This window comes from Suncus etruscus, chromosome 14 (assembly GCF_024139225.1).
Source record: "Suncus etruscus isolate mSunEtr1 chromosome 14, mSunEtr1.pri.cur, whole genome shotgun sequence".
In the NCBI taxonomy this organism is placed as follows: domain Eukaryota; kingdom Metazoa; phylum Chordata; class Mammalia; order Eulipotyphla; family Soricidae; genus Suncus; species Suncus etruscus.
The window spans coordinates 49,174,398-49,195,552 of NC_064861.1; the positions used below are offsets into that span (position 1 = coordinate 49,174,398).

General features: G+C 48.9%; 1 protein-coding gene across 2 annotated transcripts; it reads left to right on the top strand.

Annotated features, from left to right (window-relative positions):
* Window positions 1-361: 361 nt before the first annotated feature.
* Window positions 362-20,666, top strand: IRX5 (iroquois homeobox 5). Of its 2 annotated transcripts, XM_049786077.1 has the most exons (4): window positions 362-735; window positions 1,865-2,270; window positions 2,488-3,267; window positions 20,548-20,666. In XM_049786077.1, exons 1-4 carry the CDS (start codon window positions 487-489, stop codon window positions 20,610-20,612), a joined length of 1,500 nt encoding a protein of 499 aa, XP_049642034.1. In that variant the 5' UTR covers window positions 362-486; the 3' UTR covers window positions 20,613-20,666. The 2 variants fall into 2 exon arrangements, with proteins under 2 accessions (XP_049642034.1, XP_049642035.1); XM_049786078.1 differs by lacking the exon at window positions 20,548-20,666 and having other exon boundaries at window positions 370-735; window positions 2,488-3,330.
* Window positions 20,667-21,155: the final 489 nt, after the last annotated feature.

A 21,155-nucleotide genomic window follows, 5' to 3' on the forward strand; every position in this document is an offset into this window, starting at 1 on the left:
GGAGGAAGAGGGAGAGGGCCAGGGCGCGCCTGGCGGCCGGGTTGGCTGCGGCCGCCCAGAGCCTCCTGCCAGTCCTCCCACCGACTACACCCCGGGAAGGAGGAGCTTCAAGCGCGCACAAGGCGTCAGAATCCTCAATTTCCAACTTAGCATCTTGGCAGGACCTTTGCGAAGCCAAAAGCAGAGCCCCCCAGTGCAAAGAGCAAGGGGGGAAAAAAAGAGAAAGCGGCCAGGGAGGAGGCCTCCGTGGGGGCGGGGGGAGGCCAACCCATCCGGGGCGAGCCCGGCGCGCAGAGCAGCGGGGCTCGGCGATCGCAGCCCAGAGGCGCGCGGGAAGCCAGCGAGGAGAAGCCGGGAGCCGGGGGCCGGAGCAGCAGAAGCGGCTCGGGGCAGCCGAAGGCCAGGTGCCCGCCCGATCGCCCTAGCAGGGCGCCGCCCGGCTCGTTGGCGGCCGCGGAGCGGCGCGCCCCATGCCCCTGTGTGGCCATGTCCTACCCGCAGGGCTACTTGTACCAGCCGTCCGCCTCGCTGGCGCTCTACTCATGCCCGGCTTACAGTACCAGCGTCATCTCGGGGCCCCGCACCGATGAGCTCGGTCGCTCCTCGTCGGGCTCCGCGTTCTCGCCCTACGCCGGCTCCACCGCCTTCACGGCGCCCTCGCCGGGCTACAACTCGCACCTCCAGTACGGCGCCGACCCCGCGGCTGCAGCGGCCGCCGCCTTCTCTTCGTACGTGGTGAGTGAGCGCGAGCGCTTCGGGCCGCGCGCGGGGACCGGCGGAGCGGGCGGGAACTTGCGGGGGGGGGGGACACGGGCCTCGGCGCTGCGGCTCCTGCGGATGGCCCGGGCCCAGCTTCACCGCCCCTGCAAACTTGTGCGTTGGTGTCGCCGGGTTTCGCCCGGCCTCGGGCTCCGGAGTTGTTCTCACCCGAGAGCCGCGCCTTTGCTCCGACCCGCTGAGCCAGAGGAAAGGTTTGCAGGGCCGACAAGTCGCTGCAATTAATAAGCAGCTTTTGTGATTCCAACGTGAACTGCGGGTCGTCCTGCAAACTCTTTTCATGATCATCATCACCACCACCATCAGCAGCATCTTAGGTTTTGCTCTTTGGGGGGGAAAAAAGTAGTTCAAAGGAAATGAACCTGAAATCCGAGCAGAGGCGTGCGAATTCTATGTAAATGTGCTTGGCTTCACCTTTAATTAGTCGTCCACAAAATGTTGCAAATCCGTAATCCTATCTCCGCAATCCTATTTGGGGGTATTAAATTTCTGAAAAGTTGGAGGAGCTGCGGTGCATCCGGGATTTTTCGGCCTGGTGTGCTTTCTGGAAAAGCGCCGTGGCTTCGGTATGGGGAAACATTTTTGCAAGGGTTGTGTGTGTTGGGACAAGGCTTAGCTTTTGGTTTGCTTATCCCTGGGGTGCTGGGAATGTGGAGGGGGCGCCTTGATTTCCTTTGTCGACCCCCATTCTCCCCGTCCCCTAAAGAGCGGCTCCTTGGAGCACTGGGCTCATCACAGACTCGCTGTGTCTGCTCAGGCCTCTTTGGGTGCAGGGCCTGGCAGCGGTGGTGAAGCTGCGCCGGGGAAGTGAACATTCCCTGTCCAACTGGGACCTGCAGGTTGGCACTGAAATAAGGACATTTTTGAGGACCCCCATACGCACACTTAAGACCCAATTCAGGAGTTGGCACCCCCCCCCCACTGCCTTCTGAGAAGGAAGGATATCCTTGGGAAGGAGGCTCCAGCTGTACCCGCAAGGGAAGCCAGAGTTTGGGCCTCAATGCCCATAGCCCCGCCGGTGCAGGGAAAAGTTGCTCTGGTTGCCTACAAACCCCTTCTTTACCTTCTCTTTACCTGTTCCCTGCAGGGCTCGCCCTACGACCACACGCCGGGCATGGCGGGCTCCTTGGGGTACCACCCTTACGCCGCGCCTCTGGGCTCCTACCCGTACGGGGACCCCGCTTACAGGAAAAATGCCACACGCGACGCCACGGCCACGCTCAAAGCCTGGCTCAACGAGCACCGCAAGAACCCCTACCCCACCAAGGGCGAGAAGATCATGCTGGCCATCATCACCAAGATGACCCTCACCCAGGTGTCCACCTGGTTCGCCAACGCGCGCCGGCGCCTCAAGAAGGAGAACAAGATGACGTGGACGCCGCGGAACCGCAGCGAGGACGAGGAGGAGGAAGAGAACATCGACCTGGAGAAGAACGACGAAGACGAGCCCCAGAAACCCGAGGACAAGGGCGACCCTGAGGGCCCTGAAGCAGGTTGGTGGAGGCGGGAAAGGGGTGCATTGCACTGCTGCCTTGCGTGCTGGTAGCGGGGTGAGTCTCCAAAGGAAGGAAACTCTGGGCTTGGCGGGAGGGCTGGGGGCACTCAAAGCTGGGAGATGGTGGGTCGGGCTCTTTGCATTTGGCGGCGGGGAGAGCTGGGCCCCCCGCGGGGCGGGCTCAGCGCCTCTCACAGCCTGGGTTTCGCCCGCAGGAGGTGCGGAGCAGAAGGCGGCTGCTGGCTGCGAACGGTTGCAGGGGCCGCCCACCCCCGCCGGAAAGGAGACCGAGGGCAGCCTCAGCGACTCGGATTTTAAGGAGCCGCCTTCGGAGGGCCGCCTGGACACGCTGCCCGGGGGCCCCCGAGCTGCTGGGCCCTCCCCGGCTGGGCCCGCAGCGGCCCGGCTGGTGGAGGAGCCGGCAGCGCATTACTCCTCGGGCGCAACAGCCCCCGGCCCGCACCCCACCGCGGGAGAGCTGCCTCCGGGGACTGGTGGGCCCTCGGTTATTCACTCGCCACCGCCCCCGCCTCCGCAGGCTGTGCTAGCCAAGCCCAAACTGTGGTCTCTGGCCGAGATCGCCACCTCCTCGGACAAGGTCAAGGACGGGGGCAGCGGGAGCGAGGGCTCGCCGTGCCCACCGGGCCCCTTGCCCGGGGCCGGGCCAGCGCTAGCAGGCAGCCGCGCTTCACCGGCCCCAGCGCCATCGCGCTCCCCCTCGGCTCAGTGTCCCTTTCCAGGCGGGACAGTACTCTCCCGGCCTCTCTACTACACGGCGCCCTTCTATCCTGGCTACACGAACTATGGATCCTTCGGACATCTCCATGGCCACCCGGGCCCCGGGCCCGGCCCCACAACCGGTCCGGGCTCGCATTTCAATGGATTAAACCAGACCATGTTGAACCGAGCGGACGCTTTGGCTAAAGACCCGAAAATGCTGCGGAGCCAGTCCCAGCTAGACCTGTGCAAAGACTCTCCCTATGAATTGAAGAAAGGTATGTCCGACATTTAACGCGGGATGTGGCGGTCCCGGACTTTGCTAATTTATTAAAAATAAATCATGGCCTTGGCAGTTATTTTTCCATCAACAAGAGAGAGAGAGAGAAAAGAGAGAGAAACTACCCCTCCTATTAAAAAGTTTATAGTTCATGGAGATGAAAGGCATAAAAATGTAAACATCTCCTACACATAAAAATGTCTTAACCACCCAAAAAGAAAAGCTTAAAAAAGGATTTGTATTAAATCTTATTCTGTATATTTAATGTAGCCTTTTTTGTATTTAAATGGATAATTCAATATCTTTGAAGTAAATTATGAAAATAAGACACCTGTACAGACATTTAATGTTTCTTTTGTAATATAAATATATACATTTGTGTTCCCCCCCAAAAGTGTTTCATAGTTTAAAAATACAAGTTTAATTTAATTTTTTACACCTATTGATTTTTCTGGGTATGAGCTAAAGTATTATTATGGAAAGGAAACAGGTTATACTCTTAGATTTAAAATTAAAAGAAACTGCAGCCGCCTTTGTAAAATGCGAAATATTTAATTAAAACAGATTTTAACATAATCAGAGCCACTCATTACTTTTTGAAGAAGCCTCCACGAACTGTCCACCGCCTTGGACAAAAGGTGCAAATGGCAACTTCTTTTCTCCCCGAAGTGGGCAATGAAAGGTTGCTGGGAACCTGGGGATGAGGAGGAAATCGTAATTAGACCTCAAGCTGGGGAAGCCTGGCTACCCTGAATGCAGATTTGATCACTGGCTGGGGGCTCCTTGGGGGAAATTGGGCCCGGAGTACTGAGAAGAGAGACGCTAGCTTGTGCCCAGAAGGGAGACAAGATGGCAAAGGCAGCTAGAAACACTCAGCACCCTAGCGCCATCGCTTAACCTAATTACTTCCAATCAGTGTCGTGTTTTATGCAAAGCAATCAGCTGGTGAACTTTGCTAATGAGTTCGATTTTATGCCGGATTTAGCCCTTATTACTATTTCAAAGGTGCTTGGACTAATGCGGCGGGGAGCGTTCAGGGAAGCCTAGGAGAAAGCTTTCCCAAGACACTGCCTTCTCTACCCCTTTAAAATTAGGCATTGATCTCTTCGTTGGATTTGATTAAATTAGTGAATGTTCCAACCACGACTGAGCGGGTGGTAGGCATATTCCCGCGCAGCTGTGGGGCTGGGACCTCCAGGCCCTAGAGGGGACGGTTACCCCCTTTCACAGGTAGGTGTCACACTTGTCCCGAATTTCAAGCCTGCACAAGGCAAAGCCTGAGATTGGACAGTGGGCGGAAGTGGGGGAGGAAGCACACCAGCGCTTGGGCTAAGGAAACCTAGAACATACCCGAGACACCCCCAACCCACCTTCACCCTACAAGGCCCCCCTTTCTTAGGCAAATGGTCTTCCACAGTTCCACGCCATTTTTCTAGATATTGAGGACATTATGGACTCCTCAGGTTTGTGGGTATTCTAGCACTTTTCCTGTCTCAGAGTCAAGAGATCGGCAGGATTTTGGAGATTCTGATTTCTCGTTTTAATCTTGCATATTTATGCAAAAAATGAAAAGACGGAATGTGTCTCCAACCTGAAAGTTGTGAAAACCCAGGTAGTCCCCATGTGTCCCCCCCACTCTCCGTTTTACAAGAGACTGGAACTTTCCCATTACTTCGTGGGAAATTTTTGGAGGTCTGGGAGAGGGGGCGGGCTTATGACAAAAATATATTGCACGGAGGGAATTGATTTTCACTCATAAACCAAGCCAGAGTGGCGAGAGAATGTGTTTGCACACAACACGGGTTTAATTAGGCTAAATCAAAATGCACATATTTGCATTTCTACTCAAGATGACTTGAACCCCACTTGGATTTGAACCCTACTTGGACTCATCCCCCCCCCCAACTTTCATTCAGTTTTCACTTTTGCTATTAAAGCAAAGAAAAACAAAACAAACAAACGGGCAACAGAGCGCATTCAGCTTTTCGAATTTAAAACAAGTTTGAAAGCTGCATTGTCCAGATGTTTTCGCGAACAGCGGTCGACTTCAGAGTTTAAATGAGTGAGAAAATTCACGCAGGGAAATGGTTTCAAAGCTGGAAGTGTGGATAATTAAATATGCATGAGCCGATCGTATTTTATTTTGTCCCTTTAATTATAAATGATTTTTTAAAAAAACAATTGAATTCCAGAGATGACTAGCCCTACCCTCCATCCCCCAGACCCCACCATCCACTATCCTAGGGCCTGGTTCACAGTCAGTACTGCCCCCCTTTTGAATATGCAGCCCCAGGAGTCAACGTCTCTTAAAAAAAAGAATAGCCCAATTCCCTTCTCTTAAGAGAGTTTTTAACATCAACTCCGCGGGGCTTTGGAGGCTCTGGCCCTAAACCTTGCCCAATGATTTTAAAAAGAAAATTACAGGCCTCCTTGGGTTCCCTGGAATATGCAAATAACACGGCTCCGACCTCCTCGATCTCGGTTGCTGAGCTTAGGGGTTGTGAGCCCAATGCCCGGCAGGGCCGCCTGGAAACGGGAACCTAGCACCCTGTGCTCTGAGCATTTCTCGACACTGAGAAGCGACATCTGGAGCCTTCAAGTCTGGGAGAAAAAAAAAACGCCAGGGTCTGGGAGGAGGGTCGGGGGTCTGCTGCCTCACTGTCCATATCCCTCCAGCCCAGCTGCAGAATCTAGGCTTTCTTTGCATTCTTCATTTTGAGTACAAGTCCCGGTGAAGTTCGGGGTTTTCTCTCTTGCAGACCTGGGTTTCTGTGGCCCGTGTTTTTATTTATTTATTTTTTTTTCTGGTGTCAGAAGCTTTTCTGTTTTGGGGAGAGGGAGGCTTGACGAGCCGTTTGGAGCTCGGAGCATTCAATCAGTGTCACCCTCGTTTATTCCTGGACTTAATGACATAGCTGTAGGGACCCAAGTTTCTCCTAGAGCCTTCAGCTTGGCCACGTCTTGGGCCATGTTGAACGTGATGATTTGGAAGGCGCTGGGAGAAACCTGCTCTTGGGAGCCTCGCTCCCGTGTGTAGGGAAGTTTGGATAACGGTGTCCAGATCGCACAAGGCAGAGTTCAGTATACTTAGGTGCTCGCGCTGCGCTGGAGTTTTCCACCTGTGCACAGCTGGGTGGCTTACTGAATTCCGCACCTAGTTTGGCATGTAAGGAGGGACTCGGGGAGCACAAAATCCATGATAACAGGGATCGCGGGATTACAGGGAGGGAGTGTATGCATACAGTGAGGAATAGGAACGAATTGCATTCCTTCCCTGGCCCGTCAGTGAGGAGCTGAATCAGAGCTTAAAGGTATTTAGAGTTGAGGAGTGAAGTCGATCCCGAGGGCACAATACCTGGGCATCGAAAGACAGGGGGCAAAATGGGGGTCGGGAATATAAGGGAATTTTTTTCTGCCTTCGTGCCTTTCAGCTTGGGGTGCCGGGGGCTTGAGATGTCTGCGTGTAAGGCCTGCAAGAAGGCCTCCGGATTTGCACTCCTCTGTAGCCTCTGATTCTTCCCGGAGATTTCTGCAGCCCTTCCCCGGGACTTTAAGATGAGGGTGGAGCCAGGTGGTATAGCACGATCGGTTTCTGCAAGACGGTGCTCCATGGCCTACCTGTGCCCCAACAATTATCCACCAGTACGGAACAGCGCCTTGCCAAAAGCGCCCAAAGTGAAAGGAACGTGATTGCGCTCCCAGGAGGGCAGCGGTCGCGTTTGCAGCTTCTTAGGCAGGGCGCCGCCTACTGGTCCCGGGGCGTCTCACCCATTCGTAGAGGGCGAGTTTAGGCTAGACCCAGCGGTGCACCCCATCCACAGCCGGGCCTTAGCTTTGAACCTCCAGTTGTTCAAACTTAAACGGCTGACAGTCATCCATCCACCTCGCTGCGGCTGAGGACCCAGGCTTTGGGGGTTTGGGACGTCTAAAACCAGTGGTAACGGCCTTGGTTGGGGAGCCGTCTCAAAAAGCAGACTGCAGGCAATTGAGAAATTCGTCGGCGGCTGAACCAGCTCCCCAAAGGGGGCCGCAGCCGAGCGCAACCCAGATAGAGAGCGCCAACTCCCTCGCCATCCCGGTGCACGCGCTTTGGTTGCTGCCGCTCTTTCCATGCCGCGACCCTGGACCCCGAAGAGTTGTTTAATTTGTGGTTTGACTTATCCCGGGGTAGCCCGCCGCTGCGCCCCCAAAAGACCGTTTCTTTCTGCTTTGGGCCTGGGAGAGTTTGGACATCTCTAGGAAAAAGTACAAACAAACGAAAACCAAACTGTTCTCCATCGCTTCAAACTCTTGTATTTCGAAAGCAGCTTTGATGAGATCCGAGTAGCCAAACAAGGAGGTGCTCACCTGGGCGACCTCCTCTCTCCTCCAGAAAGCAAAATGGGTGGTATCAACTGGTGACCCCACTAGGGCAGGCATTAGGGAGGAGGCCAGGACGTACCCCATGTCTGGCTCTTAGGATCTTTCGCTACTGGGCCTCTAACAGGAAGAATCTAGGATCCGATCGGAACCTTCCCCCCAAACTAGCGAAAGCTATTTTCGACCCACTCCGTGGTCTCCCTTTGTAACTTGACCGGAACGGATCACCTTTTCGTTTTCTTGCTAAATTCCACTCGATCCCCGGGAACCAGATAGGGGGTGGGGCGGCCCAGGCTGTGTCTTTACCAAATGTCTTCTCAAGGACCCGATGCAGCTCTGGCTGACCGCCCTTCCGACCTCCCGTGGGGGGCAAAAACCCAGTTCTGAATTCGCAGGCCGCCCGGCGGGTCCGTGCTCGTTTCCGGCGCCAGGACGAGCCCCGCGCACCCAGACGCCACTATTTCCCTGTGAAATCTGCTTTTATTTGCTCCGAGCAAACCCCGGGCTCTCAGCGCTCCCGCCTGATGGATGCAAATGTAAATGTGCACTTATTTAATTGGATCAGGCCCCAAGATAAAAGAGATAAACGGCTCCCCGTTTGCTAACTTATTTTCCGAGGCATGCAGCGCCGCGTGGAGGGGAAGCTAATGAAGGAGCTGCGCGCTGCTCCGGCGTTCCAGCTCACCCATGGAGGGAGGGCAATGGCCTACTGGCTCCTCCTGGGTTACGACCTCTTGGTCGACTCTTTGACCTGGGCGCTGCCCGCTGGCACCGACCACCTTAGGGCCTCTGTGCACCAGGACGGGAGAGGGTGAACATGCGACGTTGGCTCGGGTTTGCCAATACCCCTGGCCCGTTTTCTCCGGTTTTCTCTCCTTTCTTTTCTAACCCAGAGCTCCAGGCTCCCATCACTCCCATTTCAGAGGAAATCTCTTCATGCTCTTGTCCTGGTTTCTCACTCCAGGTGGCGGTTGCAGAAAATGTGAAGCGGCGGACATAGGCTAGGAGAGTCATTGGCCCCTTCCCACCCCTCCTTTAGGTTCCCGCAGAGCCCCGCTTTAGATAGAAGGTCCCCCTTTCTCGGTTCCCACAACCCTTCTTGGGTAACCCGGGGTTTCTTCGGAATCTGCGGGGAGCCCTCCCGCACTCAGGTCTGCGCAAAGCTCTGCCCTCCGGAATAATGTCAGGCTTGGTCCGAATCCCAACCAGAGGCGATGTGGGAGAAGGACCAGAGTTCAGAACATCAGCGACCAGGGATCCTCCTCCGTCACTCACGGGACGTTCAGACCCCTGCCCACTTTGGGGGTTCGGTTTTTCTCCAAGGTTGTCTTTTGCTCAGAAGGGCCAGGAAAGGGGTCGTGTGGCTGAGGGCCAGAGAGGCCCGACGGACGGTACATTGCGCGCGAGAATGCGTGCAAAGGAGACGCCGCAAGAGGCGGCCGTAGTGGGGGGCACTTGCCACCGAGCCAGTGAGACTGGGCAGCACAAGTCTGGGTCCGGGAGGCCCGGCTGGGCAGGGTGTCCGGGCCGCGCCCCAGCCCCGACGCGCTGATGGATTGGCTTGTCAGGGGAGCTCTGTATGCCGAGCCCATCAGAAAGCACTTACCTCGCTAAACTGAAATTACTGTCTTTTCAGGGGCTAATTTGTGTAACTCCCATGGAGGGGCTTGGAGGGGGTTTGATGAGGCATAAAATGATGATTAATGAATTTATTGGCCGCTGCTCATCAAACACGGATTGCAAGGGCTCTGGTCCGCACGGGCGGCCTGGCGGAGGCGCTCAACGCAGCTGGGAGTCAGCCTGGGGTGGGGGGCTAGAGGGTCTGCGAGGGGTTCCTCTCGCACCCTGCGCCGCGCTGGGAGCTTTCTTTGACCTTTAGCGGCTTTCTGAAGACGACCCAGATTCGGGGCGCAGGCTCCCGCTGTGCCACCGTCGCCCCCTGCAGGCCTGAGGCTCGGGTTTAGCAGGAGGTCAGGGCTTGGAGGCCGCAGGCTTCTGTTTCCTGGTTAGGTCCTGAATGTGCCCTGGGCACTTCAGGCAGCTTGGAGATGGAGACATTCCCAGGGACATAATTTCCAGGGACATTATCACTGTCTGGTTGGCTGCATAGGACTTAGGGAAACCGTCCCATTTCTGCAGCAAAGCTGTGTGCCCTTGAACAGATCAGATAACCTTTCTGAACATGTGCTATCCAGAAGACTGGGCCTCTGGTTTTGTGAGGACTCTAATGGGTGCCTCTAGTTACCCCCCCTCCGCCATGACTTGACTAGGTACACTCCCCGGGTTCCAGGAATAGAGACTTTTGGTTCTGTTTCAGGGGGAGTTTGGGATGTTCCTTAACATTCCTCTCCCTTCCTACTCAGACTTTATAGATGGAGAGACAGAAAAGAAGGAAACTGGGGAGTCAGGGAAGGCAGATAGATCAGAGTTGATTGGGGGGGGGGGTTAAGTGGATCTGTACTGGAGCTCACCTAAGATGGGTACAGAATCAAATTCTAGACTAGTCCCCAGTTGACCCAGAGCGCCTTTTGCTCATAAGCCACCCTTTGTCTAAAGGCACAGATAATTTTGAAATCGGCAAATAGGGCTGCTGAGTGCCTTCCCAGTCTCCATTGAGAAACATAACCTTATAGTGCAGGGTCAGGTCTTTCCTATGCTTCCTCAAAGTCTTTTGCATGCCCCATTCAGATGTTTCCATTGCTTTGCCTTTATCCTCTGGCCCAGTACCTGCCTTACTGGAGCAGAGCACCAAAAAGACATTGGCATTAACGTCTCTGGTGAGAAGCTTAGAGTGGCCGTCATTTCTCTTCCTCCTGTACATACTCACTGCGCACCCTAGTCTCCCTGCTGCACTGTGACCACGAATGCAGTGATGAACCACACAAAGTCCACGACCTCCTGGCACTGACAACTAGTGTGGGAGACAGGCACTAACGAAATGGGTGTGGAAACCAGTGTGGCCTCTAACAATGTATCAGAAGTAAAGGTTGGGAGGAGAATCAGGTAGGGAAAAACATGGAAGGGGACGTGATCCTTAGGGAGTGCTGCCTCCTACCTCCTACAAGGTAGATTTGAGCAGAAACCAGGATGATTAGGGACTCAGCACTAAGATGGTGAGGTGGAGAGTTCTAGGCAGCAGTATACTGTATAGCAAATACAAGGATGAGAGCAGGGATTTGAGCCAAGAGAAAGGATCCTTGCTTTGAGCAGTAGACCTCAGAGGGAAAGAATAGGATATAGCAAAAGTAGATGCATGCTGTATGGAGGCTTGTGAGGTTCCTCACAAGAAAAGAGAGGCAGGCTGGGTAGGGTTGTTGATGGGTTCTTGGTTATGATTCAAAGGCATTTTTTTTTGTGTGTAAGAGGTAAAGACATGAGTGTGAGAGGCATGGACCACATGTGGGTGTTGCTGTGAATGGTACTTGGGAGGCAGACACAGAGGTGTGAAAAAGGGTGAAGGGTTGGGCTATATTTTAAGTGGGGGAGTCAATAGGCTTATCCTGGTGAATTGGCTCCATGGAATGACAGAAGTAGTTCTGGATGCTTCCAAGGCCTTGGACTTCCTTACCCACAGTTATGAGGGTTATGCTGGGATGTTAATTTTAAGCAGCAAAAAAGAACAGGAGTTTTTTTTTTCCCAGAGGGAGTAAAAAATGGAGTCTTTGACCTAACTCCCAAGTCCCTTGGTGCAAAGAAGTTGCCTTAGTGGACATGTGGGTTGGCCAATGATCAGTGGCCAGGTCCCCAGTATCTGAGACAGACCTAAAAGGGACACCTCTTGCCTCTAAAACCATATATTCCAAGGCTCTCTGGCTACCCTGTGTCCTCAGGGTTTTATGCAATTGGATATTCTGGTGGTTGTTGTTGTTTTTAAGTTTTAATTTTTTTTTGTTTTTTTTTTTTTTGGGTCACACCTGGCAGCTCTCAGGGGTAACTCCTGGCTCTACACTCAGAAATCGCTCCTGGCAGGCTCGGGGGACCATATGGGGTGCTGGGATTCGAACCACTGACTCTCTGCATGCAAGACAAATGCTTTACCTCCATGCTATCTCTCTGGCCCTAATTTTTACATGTTTAACCCACGGAATAAATGAGTTCAGAAAATGACAATGACTTGCCCAATATTCCTTGGTGAATTTGTAAACAGAAAAGAATTGGAAACCAGGTCTCCTAACTCTGACTCCCATTCTACCTCATCCAAGCCAGGTTCTTGGGGACATTTATGGGTCTAGAAATAGCCTTCACTATAAACATGGGGGGGTGTGTGAATCCACAGATACTGAGACAGGTTATCCAGGGGAGGATATTTTTCAGGTTGGACCAGTAGAGAGCTTAGATCTTCTCCATGGCCCACAGTACACAGGCTGCCTGCTCTGGCCTCCATGTGTGAAGAAATAGGCAAGGCTTTCTCCGCCAAACTCTCCTCTGTGAGGAAAAAAAACCTGGCCAACAGCCGATGGCCCCTGTGAGCCAGTGTTTTCAGCCCTAAAGAATAGTTATTGGAAACGGTTGTCATTCCTGTGGTGGGAAGTGATCATCTGCCCCGAACACATTGATCTCACATCACACAAGCAAAATGAACCTTCTTTTGCCCCTTACACTCTACACAAGTCCCACCAAAGATTTAAGCTGTGACAATTGTGCATCTTCTGTGTGTATATGTGTGTGTGTGTGTGTGTAAATTTTTTGTTTGTTTTTAATGCCTCAGCTTGACTGACTCTTCCTCACTCTTTTCCTTGACTCATAGTATGATGATTCTCAGCTTGGGTTTCGTTATTATTCTCTCTGTCAAACTCTCAGTGGCTTTGTCCCCAAGGGGACCCACAGGCCCTCAGGAACAGCTTCTCAAATCTTTCAAGCAGAGTGAGACATCTGTTAGCTCTAGCTTCCTTATAACCTCACAGTTCTACAGTGTCCCAGTGTGTCCCAGCTAACATAGTTTGACTTCAGACTTACCACACGGTGGTCACTTCTGAGGCTTTTTTTAGACCCAACCACAAGGGATTATTTTTTGTTTGTTTTGTTTTGTTTTATTTGCTCTCTATTTGTATTCAGCGTCTAAATCCAAATCCTGTGGTAATAGGTGGCTATTTTCCCCCAATACTCATATTTGCAAAGTGCAAAGATGTTCATTGGTAACTGAGGTCTGAATTTCCTGGATCACATAAAAGACCGGCTTCGTGGTAACTGGGAAAAAAGGGCTCATTTAGAATAAACACCACTTCTTTGCTCTCATGAAGAATATGGCAGAAAAAAAAAATCATTGACTGGGTTTATTTAGGTCGGTTGGAGTTGTTTTTCTCTCCAGATCTTTTTTACTTTTTTTTTTCTTTGGGATGTTTCCTTTTAACCTGGCAAAGGCCTAATAGTTTCTAGAACACGTGTGAAGAATGTCTAAAAAAACTTCCATCGATCTTTAGACTGCAAGGAAACAGCCTTTCTTTTCCCTGCTCTGCTCAGAATATATTTTTTCAACCCCACCCTCCAGGCTGTAACTCCAAATAATTTCCTTCACATATTATCTCCAAGTATTTGTTCCTGAGGGAACATTGTGCTGCTACAGTAACTGAATTGCTAGCATCCTTTGCCATCCACAAAAACCAAGCATCAGTAACAAATGAATTAGGCACATAAGGTAGAGACAGCTCCATGGGCTGAGTGCAAAGACTGTAAGCAGGAGGTCCAGTTTGATTCCCAGCAACACAAATGGTTCCTCAAAGTACTGTCATTAGTGATCTCAAAGCACAGACCAGGAATAAATCCTAAGTAACACTGGGTATGGCCTGAAAAAAATGGGGTGGGGGAGAGAGGGAAGAAGGAAGGAAGGAAGGAAGAAAGGAAGGAAGGAAGGAAGGAAGGAAGGAAGGAAGGAAGGAAGGAAGGAAGGAAGGAAGGAAATTAGTTCTTGGTTCTTGGCTTGGACTCTCAAGTTCCTTTGTTGCTCAAGCTATTCCTTCTATTTGACACACTTCTCTCAGGTATGGGGGCCATATGAGTACCTCTCCTCACCACCCCCGATGTGCTGACCACACCTTGGAAAACACTCACTGCTCATTTTACAGACACATAAATTGAGGTCCAGAGAGGAGATGAAGTAACACTTCAAGAACATTTCACTTCTTTCCTTTCTCTCTCTTTCTTTCTTTCTTTCTTTCTTTCTTTCTTTCTTTCTTTCTTTCTTTCTTTCTTTCTTTCTTTCTTTCTTTCTTTCTTTCTTTCTTCCTTCCTTTCTTCTTTCTTTTTTCTCTTCTTTCTTTCTTTCTTTCTTTCTTTCTTTCTTTCTTTCTTTCTTTCTTTCTTTCTTTCTTTCTTTCTTTCTTTCTTTCTTTCTTTCTTTCTCTCTCTCTCTCTCTTTCTTTCTTTCTTTCTTTCTTTCTTTCTTTCTTTCTTTCTTTCTTTCTTTCTTTCTTTCTTTCTTTCTTCCTTCCTTCCTTCCTTCCTTCCTTCCTTCCTTCCTTCCTTCCTTCCTTCCTTTCTTTCTTCCTTTCTTCTCCTCCCCTTTTTTTCGGGCCATACCCAGTGATATTTAGGGTTTATTTCTGGTTCTGTGCTGGGCTTAGAGATCACTAATGACTTTGGGGAACCATGTGTGGTGCTGGGAATCAAACAGCTGAAGGGTGATAGAGCCTGGGAGGCTTCTCTGTCCACATACTCTCCTTGAAAGCTCAGGAAGTCTAGGAACACTCATCCTGTCTCAGGAGGAGCTTCTGGGAAGATGCTACTGCATGGAGCCCCACCCAGCCATCCCCACCCCTACTGCACCTTTGCTTCTCCCATTCCACCTAGTCTATATATAAGGCCTGACTCCCTTTCTCACAGCAAAGACAGGGGGGGGGTGAGTTTTGATCTTGAGGGGCAGAAGCCATCTTTCTTTGAGAGCTTTCTAACACTGTACTCCTGAATGTCCCTTTATTGGTGGAACATCCCACCCCCCCACTCCCCTTTCCCCAAAGCCTCCTGCAATAACATAGAGTAACTTTGTTTAGTGTCAGCAAGTGAACAGGAGAGTGCAGTTCATAGCTGTGTCACCCAAGTCAGAATGCCTTCCCCCATGATCCTAACCCTCAGTGGCATTCCTTTTTGTTTCTCACTGTGTGGAGACAATCAGCTGATCAAGTGAGCCCTTCTCTGCTCTGAAACATGCCATCACTCACCATGGCCTTCCAAGGTGCTGTTGCTGCTCACCTGATCTGGCCCAGCCTAACACTCACCTCTTCTCTAAGCCACATAGTCTTCTCCAAGAAGTATCTCTCCAGCTGTTAGGACCATAAGTAATTCAAGTTTAGCATGCCCCACACTGAAGTTTTCTCTCCTCCAGACCTACTTCAGCCTTCATCCCCTCCTCAGAACACCTTCTCATGCCCTTCTTCATCTAACGCCTCAGTGAAAGCACTTATGAAACCTCCCATAATACACTTTCCACTCTGACAGCATCTGTATGCCAAGTAGCACAGTTCCTTGTGAGGCTCCTTCCGTTGTATCTATTCCAGAATTCTCAGTGAGCTTGCTCCTTAGGGGTACAGACAACGCATATCTGCCCCCGTATGCTCACAGAGCCCAAAACTTGCGTGGCCTGGGCATTCGATAAACATTGATGGAAATAAAAATGAGAGGATTCCAAGCCTGCATGCTTGTTTGTATTTTGCCATAGAAATAGGAATTTCGAAACAGCCATATCTCATTTTCAATGACTGTAAAATGAGCAAATTCAGAAAAATATGAAGCTGAGGTTGTGAAATTTCATCGGAGGATTTCTGAAATTGGGTAGTGTGTTTTCCCCAGTTCTTAAGTGCTTTACATGGTTTTGCTGACCAGCCACGGTTAAGATGTCTCCCGATTTTTAATTTTTTTTAAAGCTTATTTTAAGAATCACTCTTGGAACATTATTTCATTACTTAAACTTTCTGCTGACTCATCTGCTCCTGGGTAACTGAGTCTTTCTTTACCAATAACTTTAATTACATCAATCACTCCTTCCCCAAAATGCTGAGTAATGAAAACTTCTAGAGGTGACACGATTGTGGACATGTGTCACACAAGCAGAGACTTGTGGAGGTAGAACAGGTTTTTCCTTTTCTTTTCTTTTCAAAATAGCAATCAGTACTTCAAACAAGAAAAATATGTTTAGCTTTCATGATTTACCATCTGTCTTATCTCTCTTATCAATTTATAATTCACAATCTTCATTGCAGGAGGGATGGCAATTCATAACTTCTTGAATGGAGTGGAATTCGTTTCATCTTCAGAAATGTATTAGTCATAAGGCCCCTGTCTCCAGCTTGGGGATAAAAAGAATGGCTTTGGAGAATTCCAGCACCAATTCCCTTGCTAAAAGCTGCTAGTAGGGTAGTTAAAGGATTAACATATTAGCTCAGCAATTATTTTGTAACCATAACAATAGCTATCTTTCTTTTAAAATCTCAGTTTATGTTAGTTATTGTATAAGAGATTTAAGTACGGGACCGCAGCAGACACTGTGAACCTTATAGAATAGATACTAACTAACATGGACCCCATTTTAGAGATGAAGAAATTAAAGAACTGCAGGCTCAGTTGCTAAAAGAGCTCTCAGAAGAAACTGCACTCTCCACTTAGGAATGTCTGATTCCTTTTTGTGCGGAAATGGAATCAGAAGTAGCTCACTGCCCTTCATGACTTTAGGCCTTAGCTATTCTCCTGGCTATTTATTCACAGCTCAAGTCTATTGAGAATAATAAGGAGCCTGTTAGTTGTTAAGCTTAAAATGTTATTCGATGAGTTGGGCGATCGCTCACTGGGTTAGAGCATATGCTTGGCAAGTGGAAGTCTCGAGTTTGGGTTCAATCTCTGGTACTACATGTCCCATAAGAACTTCTGAGAGGCACACCACCTTCCCCCCAACCCCTAACCAATGTTGTCTGATGCTGCTGGGAAGACATAATCCTGAATTTGATGAGAGGAATGGGATATTTGGGTGGTGGGATGCATCTCACAAAATTCCGCTCCAAAGTGCATTCATTTTCTGCTTCCCCCAACCAGGTTAATATCCTTTCTCTGGTAGGCTGTGAAGTCACTCCTGAAGAGGTCTCTGTCTCCAGACACCCCTCCTCACTTAAACCTTATTAGGCAAAAAACCCCAGGAGGGACTGTGGCAGGCTGGATTGCTGGAACATGACAAAACTGCACTTCCAGAATCTTCCAAGTACAAATCCTACCTGTTATTCCAAGTTTCTCATTGAGACCACACTCAGCTCCAGACCTTGCCTCAAGGGCCCCGTGGGTGCCATTCAGTAACATTGACTTAACTCCCTGCCCAGGTCCCTTGCTGATTCCTCTACCCTGAAAAGGCATTCAAGCTGCTTATCTAAACCCACTGCCCTTCAAAGATTGAACCAAACTGCTTTCTGAACTTTCTAGAATTTTCTTAGTTACTTCAGCCCACACTGATTTCTCTCCATTTGGTACTCTATGTGCTTCTGAACAAGAAGGAGCCCATTGTGTAGGATCTGAAGCCAGGGAAATGTGTGATTTCATCCTACCTTTCTTGTGTACAAGCTGTGTGACCTTGGGTAAGAAACTCAACTCTCTGGGCCTGAGGTCTACCACAGTAAAGGAATGATGAAAAGTTTGTGTCTTGAGAGTTTTATTGGAAAACATGTGAGCATTTCTGCGACATGCTTTAGGAAGTTGCTCATCAAGGCAGAGCACCAAAGTCAGCAGATACATTTCTTATATTGTGAGGCCTTCATGAGTAGGACTAAGAACCAGATTATCCTCCAGAGAAACACATCTGTGAGCTCTGTGCTCTGATAGTCTCTTTGTCTCAGGCTGTTCTATTATTTTACTGCTGTGCTACCCAAATGTCTTCAAATCTAGCCAGACAGTCTTTATTTTTCTTTTGCAAAAACAATCTCTCTTTGGGGGACATTCATTCTTAGACACAGACTTTAAGGAGAGTGGAATGAGCACTTAAATCCCTTCTGTCTGGGTTCTTCCCCTTAGCATCAGGCCTTGAGGTCTAGCTCTGGAGTATGGAGTGGGCCAGGTAGTAGGCAATTATAGTCTCAGGGCACAGGCTGAGAAGACAATAAAGTGCCATTTTGACTTCTGGCTGGACCTGAAATCTGCACTGCTGAGTTGAAATTTGTTCTGAATTGAATGCTGGGGTATTGTCTGAGGCAGGTGGACAATATCTGGTGTTTCTCACCTCAGAAAGTGCTTTCCTCACTTTCATAGGTTTCACTGGCCCCTTCTGAGCTTCAGACCTTCCCAGTACAATGGCAGGTGGAACAACAGTCCTGAGAACCTATGACTGAGAATACTTGAAATGTGACTAAGAATGCTTGGGGTGTTTTCTCTGTTCTCCTCTCTGTGTCCCACATAGCTAATGTACCGCAAGTTGGCACATAAGGACTTGTTGTTTCAGCTTTATTCATTTTCTCCAAATTGTTCCTTTCAGATCACTGGGTTCAGATTGGATGGAGTCACTCTCCACCAAACTTTCCTTAAATCTCTTCTTTTTCCTCCCACTTCTCGATAAGCCAAGCCACCAGCAGCTCTACACTGGGGCCACCCAGCTCTAGCCCAAAGTTTATTTCCCTGCTGATGTGATGATCATCTCCATCCCTAAAATAGTTATGGCTCTCAACTGCCCTCATACAAGGCAAAATTTTCAGAGTGTGATGCTCCTTCAAACTTTACTCAAATGCCTAGAAACCCACTATTACCTCCTGCTGTTTTGCCTCCGGGCCTTGATACATACTGCTCTCTCTACCTGGCAGAGCCTTTACTTTATCCCCTCCTTCACCTACATGTGAAATGTCTGCGCTGAAACTTCAATCTCCCTCAATGGTCTACCCATTCTGTTCTATAGGTATAAGATAAGGGATGTGGAGCCAGAGAGCTCCACATGTGAGCAAGGCTCTTACCTTGTATGCTGCTGATGCCATGACCCCATATTATTCCCAGACCCCTGCCAGGAGTGACTACTGAGCACAGTAAGCCCTGGGGATCATTGCCAGTTGTGGCTCCAAAACAAACAAACAATAAATAAGGCTAAATTTATGTATTAGTTAAAACCCTGCTTCTATCCTTAATGAGTTGTATGGCCTTAGGTACTTAATTCATCACCGAAGTTCTGATTCTCCATCTATAATGAGGACATAATTACAGTGATGAGTCATTCTGGTGGACACTTTAAATGTCACTGTAAGACCATAGAGATAGGACTAGGGTTCAGGCACTTGCTTTGCACTCAGTTGACCTGTTTTGGATCGCCAGTATTGTATATGGTTCCCCCAAGCTTTGCCAGAAATGATCTTTGAACACCAAGCCAGGTGTAAGCCCTGAACACCACCAGATGCGGCCCCAAAGCCATAAAGAGGCTTTATGTGTCTGATAAAGTGTCTGATGCACTGCTGATAGAACTATTGTGAGATTATTGTAGATAAATTTGACAGACCAATGGAGTAACCAACAGGAGCAAGAGGCCTATTTCAAACTTACAGGAATCTTCCCTGAGATCTGATCATATTATCATGGCTGACTCAGTAAAATATTTCCTTCCTCTTATCTTTCTGAAAAGAAAGTCTTGGCTTGATTTGGGATGGCAATATGCCCAAACGTATCGTGAAGAACCATCAAAATCTAGGCTTCTTCCCTTGTGCTAGATGGTCATTTTCCCAGACTGCTTTGCAGCTTGGAGGTCATGTGACTAATTCTGATCAATGAGGAAAAGCCTGTTGCTTTTTCTGAATTTCTCTCTCTCTCTCTCTCTCTCTCTCTCTCTCTCTCTCTCTCTCTCTCTCTCTCTCTCTCTCTCTCTCTCTCTCCTCTCAACAAGAGTTTGTATTGAAATTTATTTCGAAGGATGTGAGGGAAAAAAAAGAAGGATGTGGGGGGAGAGAAAGAGATGAATTTCAGAGAATTTCAGACTTCTCCTGAGTGCAAATAAACAGAGACAAACAAGTGAGATATGAAGGAAACATGGGCTTGAAGAGCAAGCCTGAATATCACTTTATTTTAAAAAATAAGGATGTGAAACCAAAGAACAGTGTTTAGATGCCTGCATTTTTAATTTTTAAATAATAGAACTTTTGTTCCAAGGAAATCTCATATGGAATCAATCATATATGTCTATATGATATATACAAAACAAATCATATATGTATATATGATAGTGATATATATCAAGCAAAGCACAATTGTTTCACTACAAGTATGGTTGTGAAATATGGAAACTTTATATCACCCTTTACAGGCAGCCACTGATGATTTGTAAAATACTTGGGAGTTTACTGGTTGAATCTTGTCTATATTCTGTGGTGGGCATGTGTGGTTTTCTTTGGACATCTATTCTTTCTCAGAATCTTGAATTTCTCTTAGGAGCCACTTTTTTCCTGGAACCTTCTGAGGAAGTTAATTCATTTTTGGTTACCAAACTAGGACTATGCTCAGGTTCAACAGATATTCCACCGTTCTGGATTGAATGATTGGTTCAAAAGGGTGCATGCAATACAACCCAATTACGTCCAGTAGGTTCAGGCTTATGAGTCTCATGAAATCTAAAGAGAGGTAGAGGCTTTCTTTTCTTTATCTTGAACATAAAATTTGAAGATGAAGTCCATGTGAAAGGGAACAAACCTGAGAGAAGATAAAAAGATTGTGTCTGGCAAACTATGTGCTTGGAATAAACTTTGTCTGGAACAGATCTACTCAACTAGAGAGATTTAGAATCCTGAGTTCTCCAAGAGGTAGATGTCAGGGAAATTCCCAGTGTTCTAGTTTTTCTACTCTTAGGCATGATCAGAAAGCCTGGCACGTGACTTTTACTGCCATGTGCATGGGCAGGGTTGCATTTCACTTCTGGGTGGGCTTTCCCAAAGTTACTACATGATTCACCACTCTCTTCTCTTTCCCCCTTCCTGTAATGATATTCCAGATGGTGGAGGCTCTATCAGCGTGGGTCCCAGACTGAGGACAACATGGAGCAGAGAACTCTGCTGACGATCAAAGATATGTACCGTGAGCAAGAAAGAAAATAAACCTTTGTTGTTTCAAGCTGGAGTTGGATTGTTTATTGGAATCAGACATTGCAGCCTCTTTTGGAAGACTTCACTCAGTTATACTCCTGTTCCTTTCCTCCATAGCTACTTCATTGCCTCTGCTATCTACTCTGCCCTGTTCTGCACCATAGTCCTGTGTAAACTTTTCTTAACTTATCTCAGTCTACAGACAGTTTAAAGGCCTCTGTGAGTGTCCATCTCCTATCTCAGTAATATCCAAAATGAATATTGGTAGGAGATAGCCTGGCTGTCCTGACAAGGCTTGGGCCCCTCAGTCTCCACCATTGTCCATCAGTTAGGGCTATCAGTCAGTCTTCCTTCCCAGCAGTGGTCTTTTTTTTTATTTTGTTTTTGGGCCACACCCAGTGAATCTCATGGGTTACTCCTGGCTATGCACTCAGAAATCGCTCCTGGCTTGGGGAACCATGTGGGACACCAGGGGATCAAACCGTGGTTCGTCCTAGGTCAGCCAGTGCAAGGCAAA

Excerpts from the sequence above, each read along its gene's own strand:
- IRX5 (XM_049786077.1), top strand. The coding sequence starts at position 487 with ATGTCCTACCCGCAGGGCTACTTGTACCAGCCGTCCGCCTCGCTGGCG. Across the intron at positions 736-1,864 it reads CCGCCTTCTCTTCGTACGTG|GGCTCGCCCTACGACCACAC; the intron begins GTGAGTGAGCGC and ends TGTTCCCTGCAG. Across the intron at positions 2,271-2,487 it reads CCCTGAGGGCCCTGAAGCAG|GAGGTGCGGAGCAGAAGGCG; the intron begins GTTGGTGGAGGC and ends TTTCGCCCGCAG.